The 17262-nt window shown below is 36.8% G+C and overlaps 1 protein-coding gene across 1 annotated transcript in view; it reads right to left on the bottom strand.

Annotated features, from left to right (window-relative positions):
* LOC148956879 (uncharacterized) overlaps nucleotides 1-11982 on the bottom strand; it is a 28389-nt gene extending 16407 nt beyond the window's left edge. Inside the window, exon 1 of the mRNA XM_089092503.1 lies at nucleotides 11925-11982. Coding sequence (XP_088948629.1) covers nucleotides 11925-11982 — 58 coding nt within the window. The remainder of the gene's footprint in view (nucleotides 1-11924) is intronic.
* Between the last annotated feature and the right edge of the window lie 5280 nt (nucleotides 11983-17262).

Here is a 17262-nt window from a genome sequence, read left to right as displayed (position 1 = left end):
AAAGTTCATTTTGAATTTCTTTCGTTGAAATGCAAGAGTTGGAATATTTCAGTAGTGTTTGGTCGTGGTTTACCTTGTCACAGTTACATTTTCTTTATTTTTCAAAGTTTATTTTGAATATCTTTTGTTGTAATGAATGAGTTGGAATATTTCAGTAGAGTTCGGGTGTGGTTTAACTTGTCACAGTTACATTTTCTTGATTTTTCAAAGTTCATTTTGAATTTCTTTCATTGAAAGGCAAGAGTTGGAATATTTCAGTAGTGTTTGGTTTTGGTTTACCTTGTCAAAGTCACATTTTCTTGATTTTTCAAAGTTCATTATGATTTTCTGTCGTTGAAAAGCAAGAGTTGGAATATTTTAGTAGTGTTTGGTTGTGGTTTACCTTGTCACAGTTACATTTTCTTGATTTTTTCAAAGTTCATTTGTATTTCTTTAATTTGAAATGAAAGAGTTGGAATATTTCAGAAGTGTTTGGTTGTGGTTTACCTTGCCACAGTTAAATTTTCTTGATTTTTCAAAGTTCATTTTGAATTTCTTTCGTTTAAATGCAATAGTTTGATTATTTAATTAGTTGTTGGTCTTTTTGTAACGTTTAAAATATAAAATATATTTTTTTTTAAAATATAAATTTGAATTTACATCATTTAAATTCAAGAGTTGGAATATTTCAGTAGTGTTTGGTTGTGGTTTACCTTGTCACAGTTACATTTTCATGATTTTTCAAAGACCATTTTGAATTTCTTTAATTGAAATGCAATAGTTGGACTATTTCAGTAGTGTGTGGTTATGGTTTACCTTGTCACAGTTACATTTTCTTGAATTTTCAAAGTTAAATTTGAAGGTCGCTAGCTGAAATGCTAGAGTTGGAATATGTCTGGATTGTTTGGTTGTGTTTGTCCGTGTCGCTGTTACTGAGTCTTGATTTTTAAATTCTCCTAACATATTCTTTCGTTGTAATTATCTAATTGGACTATATAATCAGTGTTTTCTTTTTTTTTACCTTGTCATAGAAAAATTGTCATGATTTTTCAAAGCTGATTTCTAATTTCTTTCGTTGAAATTCAATAGTTGGACTATTTCAGTGGTGTTTGGTTATGGTTTACCTTGTCACAGTTACATTTTCCTGATTTTTCAAAGTTCATTTTGAATTTCTTTCGTTGAAGTGCAAGAGTTGGACTATTTCAGTAGTGTATGGTTGTGGTTTACCTTGTCAAAGTTACATTTTATTGATTTTTCAAAGTTCATTTTGAATTTCTTTCATTGAAATTCAAGAGTTGGAATATTTCAGTAGTGTTTGGTTGTGGGTTACCATGACACAGATAAATTTTCTTTATTTTTCAAAGTTCATTTTGAATTGCTTTCGTTGAAATGCAAGAGTTGGAATATTTCAGTAGTGTTTGGTTATGGTTTACCTTGTCACAGTTACATTTTCTTGATTTTTCAAAGTTAATTTTGAATTTCTTTCGTTGAAATGCAAGAGCTGGAATATTTCAGTAGTGTTTGGTTATGGTTTACCTTGTCACAGTTACATTTTCTTGAATTTTCACAGTTCATGTAGAATTTCTTTCATTGCAAAGCAAGAGTTGGAATATTTCAGTAGTGTTTGGTTTGGGATTAACATTTCACACTTACATTTTCTTGATTTTTCATAGTTCATTTTGAATTTCTTTCGCTTAAATGCAAGAGTTGGAATATTTAATTATTGTTTGTTTGTGGTTTAACGTGTCAAATTTTCATTTTATTTATTTTTAAAAGTTAATTTTTAATGTCTTAATTTTTAATTATATTTATGTTATATTTCACTAGTGTTTGGTTGTGGTTTACCTTGTCACAATTACATTTTCTTGATTTTTCAAAGTTCATTTTTGAATTTCTTTCGTTGAAAAGCAAGAGTTGGAATATTTCAGTAGTGTTTGCTTGTGGTTTACCTTGTCACAGCTATATTTCTTGATTTTTCAAAGTTCATTTTTGAATTTCTTTCGTTGAAATGCAAGAGTTGGAATATTTCAACAGTGTTTGGTTGTGGTTTACCTTGTCACAGTTACATTTTCTTGATTTTTCAAAGTTCATTTTTAATTTCTTTCGTTGAATTGCAAGAGATGGACTATTTCAGCAGTGTTTGGTTGTGGTTTACCTTGTCACAGTTACATTTTCTTGATTTTTCAAAGTTCATTTTGAATTTCTTTCGTTGAAATGCAAGAGTTGGAATATTTCAGTAGCGTTCGATTGTGGTTTAACTTGTCACAGTTACATTTTCTTGATTTTTCAAAGTTCATTTTGAATTTATTTCGTTTAAATGCAAGAGTTGGAATATTTCAGCAGAGTTTGGTTGTGGTTTACCTTGTCAAATTTAGAATATCATTATAATTATTTGTTAATTTTTATTTTATATATTTGAAAATAAATATTGGTAATATTTAAGTAGTGTTTTCGTGTGTTTTACATTGTAACAGTTAAATTTTCTTGATTTTTCAAAGTTCATTTTAATTTATTTCATTTGAAATGCAAGAGTTGGAATATTTCAGAAGTGTTTGGTTGTGGTTTACCTTGTCACAGTTAAATTTTCTTTATTTTTCAAAGTTCATTTTGAATTTCTTTAGTTGAAATGAAATATTTGGAATATTTCAGTTGTGTTTGGTAGTGGTTTACCTTGTCACAGTTACATTTTCTTGATTTTTCAAAGTTCATTTTGAATTTCTTTCATTGAAATGCAAGAGTTGGACTATTTCAGTAGTGTTTGGTTGTGGTTTACCTTGTCACAGTTACATTTTCATGATTTTTCAAAGCCCATTTTGAATTTCTTTCGTTGAAATGCAAGAGTTGGAATATTTCAGTAGTGTTTGGTTATTGTTTACCTTGTCACAGTTACATTTTCTTGATTTTTCAAAGTTCATTTTGAATTTCTCTCGTTAAAATGCAAGAATTGGAATATTTCAGTAGTGTTTGGTTATGGTTTACATTGTCACAGTTACATTTTCTTGATTTTTCAAAGTTCATTTCGAATTTCTTTCGTTGAAATGCAAGAGTTGGACTATTTCAGTGGTGTTTGGTTATGGTTCACCTTATCACAGTTACATTTTCTTGATTTTTCAATGCTCATTTTGAATTTCTTTCGTTGAAAAGCAAGAGTTGGAATATTTCAGTAGTGTTTGCTTATGGTTTACCTTGTCACAGTTACATTTTCTTGATTTTTCAAAGTTCATTTGAATTTCTTTCGTTGAAATGCAAGAGTTGGAATATTTCAGTAGTGTTTGGTTATGGTTTACCTCGTCACAGTTACATTTTCTTGATTTTTCAAAGTTCATTTCGAATTTCTTTCGTTGAAATGCAAGAGTTGGAATATTTCAGTGGTGTTTGGTTATGGTTTAACTTATCACAGTTACATTTTCTTGATTTTCAAATTCCTTTTGAATTTCTTTAGTTGAAATGCAAGAGTTGGTATATTTCACTAGTGTTTGATTCTGGTTTACCTTGCCACATTTACACACATTTATAGACATGTGTATACACACACATAGACATACACACATACACATACAAACACCCACATACACACACACACACACACACACACACATACACACACATATAAATACACACACACATACACACACACACACACATACACACACACATATACAAACACACATACACACACACATACACACACACGTTAGGTTATGTTAGGTTAGGTTAGCCAATGTACGCTTCACTTAGGTTAGCTTAGGTTAGGTGAGAGACAGACAAAAAGTTAGGTGTATGATTAGGTTAGGTTAGGTTAGATTAAGTTAGGTTAGGTTAAGTTAGGTTAGGTTAGGTTAGCCTACGTACGCGCGCATATAGGTTAGGTTAGGTTGGATTAAGTTAGGTTAGGTTAAGTTAGGTTAGGTTATATTAAGTTAGGTTAGGTTAAGTTAGGTTAGGTTAGATTAAGTTAGGTTAGGTTAAGTTCGGTTAGGCTATGTTAGCCTACGTACGCGCGCGTACGTAGGCTAACCTAGCCTAACCTAACTTAGCCTAACCTAACTTAATCTAACCTATCCTAACTTAACCTAACCTAACTTAATCTAACCTAACCTAACTTAACCTAACCTAACTTAATCCAACCTAACCTAACCTATATGCGCGTACGTAGGCTAACCTATCCTAACCTAACTTAACCTAACCTAACTTAATCTAACCTAACCTAACCTAATCATACACCTAACTTTTTGCCTGTCTCTCACCTAACCTAAGCTAACCTAAGTGAAGCGTACAGTGGCTAACCTAACCTAACTTCACCGAACGTGTGTGTGTGTATGTGTGCGTGTATGTTTGTGTGTGTATGTGTGTATGTATGTGTGTGTGTGTGTATGTGTGTGTGTATGTATGTTTGTATATATGTGTGTGTGTGTGTGTGTGTGTGTGTGTATGTGTGTGTTTGTTTGTGTATGCGGGTATGTGTGTGTGTGTGTGTGTACACATGTGTATACATGTGTGTAAATGTGGCAAGGTAAACCAGAACCAAACACTAGTGAAATATTTTAACTCTTGCATTTCAACGAAAGAAATTCAAAATGAATTTGAAAATCAAGAAAATGTAACTGTGATAAGGTAAACCATAACCAAACACCACTGAAATATTCCAACTCTTGCATTTCAACGAAAGAAATTCGAAATGAACTTTGAAAAATCAAGAAAATGTAACTGTGACAAGGTAAACCATACCCAAACAGTACTGAAATATTCCAACTCTTGCATTTCAACGAAAGAAATTCAAATGAACTTTGAAAAATCAAGAAAATGCAATTGTGACAAGGTAAACCATAAGCAAACACTACTGAAATATTCCAACTCTTGCTTTTCAACGAAAGAAATTCAAAATGAGCATTGAAAAATCAAGAAAATGTAACTGTGACGAGGTAAACCACAACCAAACACTACTGAAATAGTCCAACTCTTGCATTTCAATGAAAGAAATTCAAAATGAACTTTGAAAAATAAAGAAAATGTAACTGTGACAAGATAAACCACAACCAAACAATACTTAAATATTCCAACTATTGCATTTCAACGAAAGAAATTCAAAATGAACTTTGAAAAATCAAGAAAATTTAACTGTGACAAGGTAAACCACAACCAAACACTTCTGAAATATTCCAACTCTTGCATTTCAAATGAAATAAATAAAAATTAACTTTTAAAAATCAAGAAAATGTAACTGTGACAAGGTAAAACACAATCAAACACTACTAAAATATTCCAACTCTTGCTTTTCTACGAAAGAAATACATAATGAACTTTGAAAAAACAATAAAATGTAACTTTGACAAGGTAAACCACAACCAGATACTATTGAAATATTCCAACACTTGCATTTCAATGAAAGAAATTCAAAATGAACTTTGAAAAATCACGAAAATGTAACTGTGACAAGTTAAACCACAAACGAACGCTACTGAATTATTCCAACTCTTTCATTTCAACGAAAGAAATTAAAAATGAACTTTGAAAAATCAAGAAAATGTAACTGTGACAAGGTAAACCACGACCATACACTATTGAAATAGATCAACTCGTGCATTTCAACGAAATAAAGTCAAATTGAACTTTGAATATTCAGGAAATGGAACTGTGACAAGGTAAAACACAACCAACCACTACTGAAATATTCCAACTCTTGCTTTTCAAGGAGAGACATTCAAAATTATCTTTGAATAATCATGACAATGTAACTGTGACAAGGTAAACCATAAGCAAACACTACTGAAATATTCCAACTCTTGCTTTTCAACGAAAGAAATTCAAAATGAGCTTTGAAAAATCAAGAAAATGTAACTGTGACAAGGTAAACCACGACCATACACTACTGAAATAGTCCAACTCTTGCACTTCAACGAAAGAAATTCAAAATGAACTTTGAAAAATCAGGAAAATGTAACTGTGACAATGTAAACCATAACCAAACACCACTGAAATAGTCCAACTCTTGCATTTCAACGAAAGAAATTCAAAATGAACTTTGAAAAATCAAGAAAATGTAACTGTGACAAGGTAAACCACAACCAAACACTACTGAAATATTCCAACTCTTGCATTTCAAGGAAAGAAATTCAAAATGAACTTTGAAAAATCAAGACAATGTAACTGTGACAAGGTAAACCATAAGCAAACACTACTGAAATATTCCAACTCTTGCTTTTCAACGAAAGAATTTCGAAATGATCTTTGAAAAATCATGAAAATGTAACTGTGACAAGGTAAACCACAACCAAACACTACAGAAATAGTCCAACTCTTGCATTTCAACGAAAGAAATTCAAAATGATCTTTGAAAAATCAAGAAAATGTAACTGTGACAAGGTAAATCTTAACCAAACACTACTGAAATATTCCAACTATTGCATTTCAACGAAAGAAATTCAAAAGAACTTTGAAAAATCAAGACAATGTAACTGTGACAAGGTAAACCACAACCAAACACTTCTGAAATATTCCAACTCTTGCTTTTCAACGAAAGAAATTCAAAATGAACTTTGAAAAATCAAGAAAATGTAACTGTGACAAGGTAAAGCACAACCAAACACTACTGAAATATTCCAACCCTTGCATTTCAACAAAAGAAATTCAAAATGTACTTTGAAAAATCAAGAAAATGTAACTGTGACAAGTTAAACCACAACCAAACACTACTGAAATATACCAACTCCTGCATTTCAACAAAGGAAATTAAAAATTAACATATAAAAATCACGAAAATGTAACTGTTATAATTTAAACCACGACCAAACACTACTGAAATATTCCAACTCTTGCATTTCAAAGAAAGAAATTCAAAATGAACTTTGAAAAATCAATAAAATGTAACTGTGACAAGGTAAACCACGGCCATACACTACTGAAATATTCCAACTCTTTCTTTTCAACGAAATAAATTCTAAATGAACTTTGAAAAATCATGAAAATGTAAGTGTGACAAGGTAAACCATAACCAAACATCACTGAAATAGTCCAACTCTTGCATTTCAACGAAAGAAATTCAAAATGAACTTTGAAAAATCAAGAAAATGTAACTGTGACAAGGTAAACCACAACCGAACGCTACTGAAATATTCCAACTCTTGCATTTCAACGATTGAAATTCAAAATGAACTTTGAATAATCAAGAAAATGTAACTGTGACAAGGTAAACCACAACCAAACACTACTGAAATATTCCAACTCTTGCACTTCAATGAAAGAAATTCAAAATGATCTTTGAAAAATCATGAAAATGTAACTGTGACAAGGTAAACCATAACCAAACACCACTGAAATAGTCCAACTCTTGCATTTCAACGAAAAAAATTCAAATTGAACTTTGAAAAATAAAGAAAATGTAACTGTGACAAGGTAAACCACTACCAAACACTACTGAAATATTCCAACTATTGCATTTCAACGTAAGAAATTCAAATGAACTTTGAAAAATCAAGAAAATTTAACTGTGACAAGGTAAACCACAACCAAACACCACTGAAATAGTCCAACTCTTGCATTTCAATGAAAGAAATTCAAATGTACTTTTAAAAATAAAGAAAATGTAACTTTGACAAGGTAAACCCCACCCAAACACTACTGAAATAGTACAACTCTTGCTTTTCAAAGAAAGAAATTCAAAATGAACTTTGAAAAATCAAGAAAATGTAACTTTGACAAGGTAAACCACAACCAAACACTACTGAAATATTCCAACTCTTACATTTCGACAAAAGAAATTCAAAATGAACTTTGAAAAATCAAGAAAATGTAACTGTGACAAGTTAAACCACAACCGAACGCTACTGAAATATTCCAACTCTTGCATTTCAACAAAGGAAATTCAAAATGAACTTTGAAAAATCAAGAAAATGTAAATGTGACAAGGTAAACCACAACCAAACACTGCTGAAATATTCCAACTCTTGCATTTCAACGAAAGAAATTCAAAATGAACTTTGAAAAATCAAGAAAATGTAACTGTGACAAGGTAAACCACAACCAAACACTGCTGAAATATTCCAACTCTTGCATTTCAATGAAAGAAATTCAAAATGAACATTGAAAAAATCATGAAAATGTAACTGTGACAAGGTAAACCACAACCTGTGTGTGTCTCTGTGCGTGTGTCTCTGTGTGTGTGTCTCTGTGTGTGTGTCTCTGTGTGTGTGTCTCTGTGCTTGTGTCTCTGTGTGTGTGTCTCTGTGTGTGTGTCTCTGTGTGTTTGTCTCTGTTTGTGTCTCTGTGTGTGTGTCTCTGTGTATGTGTCTCTTTGGGTGAAACAGTTTGAGGCATTTTAGGCGATGATTTTAGAAAACAAAAGCAGAACTTTTAAAATCACAACAACTGAAGGTCAGTAAATAATTCCTTTGTGGGGCCCGGGGATGGCCTTTGGGGGTCTGGGTGGGCCTTTGGGTGCGCCGGTGATCCTTTGGGAGCTTGGGGGGCCGTTGGGGGCCGGGGGCGGGCCGGGGGGTGCCTGGGGGACATGTGGGGACCGGTGGAGGGTCTTGGGGACCCCGTTGGGTCTTTGGGAGCGCCTTGGTCCTTTGGGGAACGGTGGAGGGCCTTTGGGACCCCGTTGGTCCTTTGGGAGCTCGATGGGCCTTTGGGGATCGGAGGAGGACCTTTGGGGCACAGGGAGGGCCTTTGGGTGCCTGGGGGGCATTTGGGGACCGGTGGAGGGCCTTGGGGACCCCGTTGGTCCTGTGGGCGCGCGATGGGCCTTTGGGGAGCGGCGGATGACTTTGGGGGCTCTGGGTTGGCCGTTGGGGCACCTGGAGGGCCTTTGGGGGCCTGGGGCTAATTTGGGACCGGGGGAGGGTCTTTGGGACCCTGTTGGTCCGTTGGGAGCCCTGGGGACCTTTAGGGGCCGGGGGAGGGCCTTTGGGGCACAGGGAGGGCCTTTGGGGGACCGGGGGGTACAGTTGGGCGCCTGGGGGACATTTGGGGCCTGGGGATGGCCTTTGGGGGTCTGGGTGGGCCTTTGGGGGCGCTGGTGGCCCTTTGGGGAGCTTGGGGGGCTTTGAGGACCAGTGGAGGGCCTTTGGGGCACAGGGAGGGCCTTTGGGGCACAGGGAGGGCCTTTGGGTGCCTGTGGGACATTTGGGGACCGGTGGAGGGTCTTTGGGACCCCATTGGTCCTTTGGGAGCTCGATGGGCCTTTGGGGACCGGAGGAGGACCTTTGGGACCCCGTTGGTCCTTTGGGAGCTCGATGGGCCTTTGGGGACCGGAGGAGGGCCTTTGGGGGCCCATGGAGGGCCTTTGGAGCACAGGGAGGGCGTTTGGGGGGCGGGAGGGTCAGTTGGGGCCCGGTGGAGGGCGTTTGGGACCCCGTTGGTCCTTTGGGAGCTCGATGGGCCTTTGGGGGCCGGTGGAGGGCCTTTGGGGGCGCCGGTGGCCCTTTGGAGCACAGGGATGGCCTTTGGGGGTCCGGGGGACAGTTGGGAGCCTGGGGGACATTTGAGGCCTGGGGATGGCCTTTGGGGGTCTGGGTGGGCCTTTGTGACCCCGTTGGTCCTTTGGGAGCTTGGGGGGCTTTGAGGACCGGGGGCTTCCTTCGGGGTTGGGGTAGGAGGATTGGAACCCTTTGGGGTTGGGTTAGAGGACCTCACAACACTGTTTCACCTTTAAATTCTCTTCTAAAATCTCTTCAAAAATCTTCTTTTAAAATGTCTCTATCTGTTTCGCCGAAATAGTTCCATAACATGTCTAAAACGGTTTCGCCCAAATAATCCCTAAACGTAAATTCAGCGTGTTCCTTTGTTATTGGCATCTCTGTGCTAACGCATTTCAAATTAATATGAAACCTTTTCGCGCGCTAAAACAATTCATCGCTAAGATGTTTCTTGCCTAATTGTTTCCATGGTCTTTGGTTATTAATATCTTTTGGAGTTCGACCAGTAGAACTGTTCCCGAGGCAAAGACATTAATGACTTGAATCTATTCCTGGAGAAATGTTTCTAGGCGAAAATTTATAAAGTCTGATAGATGATGTCATTGATTGATTGATCTGTCAAGAAAGGGAAATTAATTTGTTGTTTCTAAGGGGACATATTGATTCACGATAGGTGAATTGAGGTCGACAGCAGAGGTGTTCCAAATTCTGGGTTTTTGTTGTTGTAAGTGCACGCTCTCAGTGAATGTCAAGGTCGATGTTGTTGTTGTTGACACACTTTGATTACGCAAATCAATTTCTCGGAAATTCACTTCCCCTTCGATTACGCAATCAATTTCTCGGAAATTCACTTCCCCCTCGAGTCCTAGATCAATAACATTGTTTCCCGTTAGAATTCAATGCGCATGTGCAACCTTCGTCCCGGAGTTATTACACATAGAAACATCAAATAAATCAACCTTGGAAAAAGAGGTCATTGACCCCATTAACCACGTGTTCTCCCTAATGACTCTATGCCCTTATTTGGAGCCCTGTCAGTATTCTATGCCCATAAAAGGAGCCCTGACACGAGTAGCACCCCCCATTCTACTAAAGTTTATAACTTGCAGCCCTTCCCCCGGGAATTGTGGGGGATTAAATCATCCTCAAAGACATATTAATTATGTTTTCGACTATGCTGAACGAAATGGCTATGTAAAAATTTGATTGGGTGACTTTGGGAAAAAATAACGCGGGAGGGGGACAAGTTAGCCTCCAATATTTTTGATCACTTAAAAAGGGCATTATAACTTTTAATTTCCGTTCGAATGAGCCTTCTCACGATATTTTAGGACTGCTGTTTCGATACGATCACCCCTGGGAAAAAAATTAATAATCACGCATCCGTGATCTTTCTTCTGGCAAAAAATACAAAATTCCACATTTTTGCAGATAGGAACTTGAAACCTTTATAGTATTCTCTGATACGCTGGATCTCATGGTGTGATTTTCCTTAAAGTTCTATAACTTTTAGGGGGTTGTTTTCATCTTTTTTCGAAAATAAGGCAAATTTTTTCAGGCGCTTAACTTTTGACGGGTAAGACTCAACTTGATGAAACTTATATATTTGAAATCAGCATAAAAATTTGATTCTGATGTATTTATTGGTATCAAAATTCCGTTTTTTAGAGTTTCGGTTACTTTTGTGACGGGTCGCTCCTTACTTACAGTTCGTTACCACGAACTGTTTGAGAAATATCATAGGAACGTCAAAAAGAGCTCACGGAGCGCAACCAGCTCCCCTTCCCCCACGTCAATCACTTCCCCAAACACATCTAATCAAAATTTTGAAATAGCCATTTTTTCAGCGTAGAATAAAGGCCCAGAAATTATGAGTTTGAGAATGACACCCCCCACACACACACAACCCTCAGAGCAAGGGTTGCAAGTTATGCACTGGGGGATATAAGTATTGAAAGGGTGGTCTTATAAACCCCAGAGGGGGCTCATTTGATTGGACAGAAGTTCTACTGGCCTTTTAACGAGCAAAAGTGATTGGAGGTCAACCAGCCCCCTCCCCCCTATGTACACCAATCATTTTCCCAAACACCTTCAGTCATAATTTTTTAGATAGTCATTTAGTTCAGTGTACTTGGAAGGTCGAGACTTTATGTCTTTGAGAATACCCCCCCCCCCCGATACAGCCCTCAGGACAAGGGTTGTAAGTTACGCCCTGGGGGTATATAAGGTTTTCATGGAAATGCTGGTCCTATAAACTTCAAAGAGTGCTCACTGGATTGGTAATTAGAAGTTATAGTGCTCTTTTTAAGATTCAAAGTGATCAGAAGGCAAAAACCCCTCCCGACACACACACACGTTGTATTTTCCCAAAACGCATCGGATAGAATTTTTAAGATGACCATTTTTTTGTCGTAGAAACTTCGGTAAAGGCTCCGTCGGTTGGTAATTGAGAGGGCTATTGCCATCTTTAATAGTCAAAAGTGATTAGGGGGCAACCATGCCCCCCACGCCCATCATATCCCTAAACACCTCCAGATAAAATTTCAAGATAGTTATTCTGTTTGACATAGTTTAAAAGCCCAGACATTATGTCTTTGAGGATGATAACCCCCTCACAGTCGTCAGGGCAAGGGTCTTAAGGTATGCACCGTGGGCATTTCAGGTTTTTATGGAAATGGTGGTCGTATTAACTTCGGAGGGGGCTCATTGAATTGGAAATCGGAAGTTCAAGAGCCAATTTTAAGAGTCAAATTTATCGGAGGGCAGCTATACCCCGGCCCTGCATCATATTTTCCCCAAATGCATCCGATAGGAATTTTAAGATAGTCATTTGTTTAGAAATAGTCCAGAGATCTCATAACACGGCCTTTGGGGTTGACAAAACCCCTAGGGTTTTAAGTTATGTCCCAGGGGGATGTGAGGTTTTTATGAAGAGGTGGTCTTGTGAATTTGAGAGGAGGCGCATTTGATTGGAAATGCTTGGTTCTAGTTCCATTTTAAGAGTCAAGCGTGATGAAGAGAAAACAGCCTCCTCCCTCCCTGATATCCTCTTTTCCCCAAACACGTTCGATCGAAATTCAAATTGTGAGATAGTCATTTTGTAGCAAATAGTGCAAAGAGAACATAACAACGTCTTCAGTAATCAAATACAAGAAATATTTAGGGGGACGATGCACTAAATCAAAACAAACTATGAGCATGTGGACTTTCAAAAAGGTGACAAAGCAATATCTCAAGAACAACTTATTTTATTAAGATAGATCTTTAAGGGTACATTGTGAGGGATTTTGAACTTTCCAGAAGGTACTATGTTTATACTTTCAGTAGGCCTACTAAAGCTACATTGACCAGGGGCGGATCCATGATTTTTTTTTAGGGGGGCGATAAATAGGTTGATCCGATAAAAGAATTAGGTGGGGAATAAGTTGATCCAGTAAAATTGCGTTAGGAACAAGTTTAATTAACGCAAACTTGAGTTAATTAAGTAAATTACACTACATTAGACTACGCCTTGGGGCACCCCCTCGCCCCCCTGGTTCCAACACTGATAGCTACTGTAGCTAATGACGCTAAGAGTACTAAGGGGAAAATTCTAGGAAGTGTTTAGGGGGCGTTCTAATTAAACGAAAAAACTGTATAAATGCAGGTTTTCAAAAAGGCATATAAACAATATCGTAGGCAGCACTATTCTATAATAGCTAGAAATATCGTTGAAACATTTAAAGAAGATAATTCGATTCAAAATTAAAAGTTCTAGGGTCCTTTCTAAGAATAAAAAGAGATTGGAGGGCAATCAGCCCGTTTCTCAAGCTGATATATTTCCCAAACACATCTAGGCAAAATTTTGACACAACTATTTTGTTCAGCATAGTAGAACAGTCCAGCAACTATGTCTTTACGGATTTTGGGCATTTCAAACCCCCACAATTATGCCAAACTATCGATTTCTTACAGAAAAAAAGGAAAAGTTTTATAAAATATTATTATTTTAATGAAAATGACTTTGTCACTAAAAAATGAACAGAAATTCATCTAAAAAATTTTTTTCCACAAAACAAGTTTTTCAAAGAAAAGTAAAGAGCTTCATTAAGCAAAATTGGGCAGAAATGAAGTAATCATCCAAGCGTAAAACAACCACGAATCACTATCAATAAATAAATGAAACTCAAAATAATCAGAAATTAGAATAAATAGCAGAGTCAAACTCGAAACGAGCAAAAACTAACAAAAGTGGGGCCGATAACCCTCATGCCTTCTCAAGACCAGAACATAATTTTCACTTTGCTGAAAACGAGATATGTTTAAATATTTTCACTTTTTTTACTTAAATATGTAAACAACTTTCTTCGCTAACTTTTTTTTACCTTTTTTTATTTTAAGGAATATCAGTAGGCCTATAGGTACACTAAACTGACAATCCACCATCATCTTTTTTTTGGTAAAGCCTAAGTTATGTTCTGGTCGTTAGAAGGCATGGGGTTTGTCAGCCCTAGTGATGTTAATTTTTACTCGTTTTGAGTTTGAGTTGGCCTTTTTTTATAGTTTCTGTTCGTTTTGAGTTTCATTTAATTTCTGATAGTGATTTAGTTGTAAGAGCAACAATAATACAAATATATGACACCGTTATTCAGCAAGGGGGAAGGGAGGGGCTGGTGCCCCTCCTTACGGGCGCCCATTTCATGACTAGGGTTATCCCCTTCTAATTTGTGAGTACCACGGTTCCATTGTAGTTGAGCCCCCGTGCAACTGAACCCCTGTTTAACCGCCGTCGAAGGTGAAAACAGCAAGCTGCTGTTGAATAATGCCGAAATGATAAATCGTCGTAAGCACTTTGACGACTCTCTGGAGCACCAACTCGTGAATGACCAAGACTATGACGTGAATGTAGCTCCCCCACGTTAAATGAAGTCCCACAAGCAATCAATTGCCTTAAAAGCAATAACGCCCCTGGTCCTGATGCCATTCTGGCTGAATTTTACAAGTCTGGAGGGACAGCACTTGTCTATGGGCTTTATGAACTAACCTGTTCTTATTGGCACTTTTAATGCTACATAATAGAAATCTCAGAACAAAAATATAAAAATAAGGAAGAATCATTCAGCCAGGGGGATGCCCCCCTGTCCCCCATCTGGGTACCCAGGTGGGGGATAAAAGAACACATGCCTCGCCTGCATCAAGGCTGACCTAGATCCAATCGGTGGCTTCAGGAAGTATGGACGAAGATGGGAAAAGTCATGGCTCGATTTCATTGAGCCACTCGCAAACGACGGAGACTTTTGGCTTACTACAATGACGAAGCTACTGGACGCCAGGGAGAGGGGAGATGCTCGATTCCTGCTACAAGTAAAAGTAAGTAAGTATATGACAACATATCTTTCAGTACCATCTTTACCATTGCCTTTCTTTACCATCTTTACCATTGCCTTTCTTTAGCATTTCTTTTTACCAACTTCACCGTAACTTATGTAGTGACTCGTGGAATAGACGGTTATTTATTCTATGTCTGCTGTATTGATCAGTATATTTCTTTGTATTTAAGCGTTTCTCCAAGTGATACAACCAGACTGACTGAATTGGACGAGAAGCCGGATATAAGAAGCTGGTCTCAACAGCATGTTAATGCTGCTAATGGAAAATTGTCTCAAGAGAATATTCTGCCTTCCCAACTTCACAACAATGTAAGTTATTCACAAAGTTTCGCTGGAAATTCAGTTGCGATTTGAATTGTTGGTGCTTGGTGAAATAATTATCAAATCAGTAGAGAAGGAGAAATAATAGCAAAAAAATATCAGAAATAGAAAAGAAATAAAGCGTTAGTAAATCGGAAAAATATCAAAACCAAGTTCATAACTAAATACAACAGTTATAAATTTCATAATGTGCGTTAAACACCATTACACCATGGATTTTTCCGGAATCCATGTAATGTTATCTTTTTTTATGGATAGTCTGGAATCGGTAGAGTACTGTTCCATTTACTATCGTTTATTCTTTTGCTTCTAAAGGAGGTTGTCTTATATTTAAACCTTACCCCATCCTTGATTTTGATTCTGTAGCCTATGTTTTTTTGTCTTTCAAAAAGACAGCTTTTGGGTAATTTCTTGTTGGAATCCCGTAGTGCAAGGTTAGAGCTTTAAAAAACCGATGGAAAGACGACCGTAGCTGATTGTCATGCTAAGTCATACCCATCAAAAGTTACGAGCCTGAAAAAATGTGCCTTATTTTCGAAAAAAGAGGTGGAAAGCCCCCCTAAAAATGATAAAATATTTATGAAAATCAAACAACAGATTCAGGGTTTAAGCTCCTATCTACAAAAATGTGGAATTTCTCATTTTTTGCCAGAAGAAATATCACGGATGCGTGTTTATTTGTTTGTTTGTTGTTTTTTTTCCAGGGGTAATACATTTCTATAAAGGGGGTGCCGGATTTCCCAGCAATATTTAGGTACCTTACTAAGTAAGGTACCAGAAATTGGCAAATCTATTCTAAAAAAAGAGTGAAAAACGAAAAAAAAAAAACTGGGAAAGCCGGGCGCAAGAAAAATCTTGGTCAGCCCAGGACCCCCCAGATAAGCCAGTTTAGACGCTAGTCAAAGCAAGGTATGCTCACAAGACCTTGTTTAGGAACAAACTTTGTCATCTTTCAATAAAACATACTGACAGTCATATTTTTTGTGACAATCATGGATTGGGTTCCCCAATCATTGAAAATTACCCTGATTTGCACCTCAGTTAAATTAAGGTCCATGCTGAATTTTTTCTGCTCCATGTTGTTGATGATGAACGTTGAAGAGTGACTGTGTAACTGGCCCAGTGACTGGTAGGATTGAATGCCTCACTCATGCCTCTATGGCTCTTTATTCCACTGTTTGTCAACTTTATTGATTGAAGGCTGCATTAATAAGCATTGTCACTGTTTGTCTTGCAGGCTATTCCAGTTACTGACAACATGCTCTGTAAGAAACTCATGCATATTCTAGTCTTTACTCAGTGTTGGTCCCCCAAGCAAAACTTAAGGCAGCAGTGTTCAATGTTGTCAATGTTGCAACTACTTTTCGAATCAAACAGTTCGTGCTAAGGAACCATAACCAAGAATTTTAGTTGAGCCTTAATGACGAAATGATTGTGTCATTTACAGCCACTTCAATCTTTTTTTTTTTCTTTTTTTTTATAGTCTATAAAAAATATCTGCAATGTTTGGAGAAAATCGGAAATTTATCAATCATTTTAAGAGATAGGGAGAGATAATTTTTCAAAAGATTATCACAGGCTCTAAGAGAGGTGAATTCGCTTCTAATGTCGTCAAAAGGAAAACAAAACAAAAACAACCAAGACAACAACATAAATTTTGAAATATTTATCAAACAAGAAATTTATCAAAAATAAAAAGGTCGGTAAACAATTAACACAAATTAGTAAAACAGAACATTTAAAATGTTGCATGTATAATTCCACGGAAGATAGAAAATGTAATTAGATTCAGTCTAAACCTCAGTTTTACAATTATGACATTTTTAGGTTTTGTGTAAGGGTAGACAGTAAATTTGGCTTGATATGAGGGTACTTGTATGATATAGTCCCTATTTAATATTCTTCTAATATGTTTCCCTGACAGTCAATCCTAAGGAAATATACCTAAGTATGCTAAAAATATATTACTTTAAAAACAAATTTGAGCTATATGTTTGCACATTAGGGGGGTGGGGATAAAGTATAGCAGGTCTGGCAGCCTAATGTGCTAGATACAATTATTTTGCGTATTATGAAGTAAGAATTGTTTTATAATGCGCCTATGAATAAACAATTTGAGCGGTAAGGGCTATATTATACAAGTACCGATATGAGTTGTTTTCTTCAATTTGTCTTTT

This window comes from Artemia sp. Qi Xiang Cuo, chromosome 1 (genome assembly GCF_049724085.1).
Source record: "Artemia sp. Qi Xiang Cuo chromosome 1, ASM4972408v1, whole genome shotgun sequence".
In the NCBI taxonomy this organism is placed as follows: Eukaryota; Metazoa; Arthropoda; class Branchiopoda; order Anostraca; family Artemiidae; genus Artemia; species Artemia sp. Qi Xiang Cuo.
The sequence above is the reverse complement of the archived record's forward strand: the minus strand, read 5'-3'. Positions and strand labels throughout refer to the sequence as shown.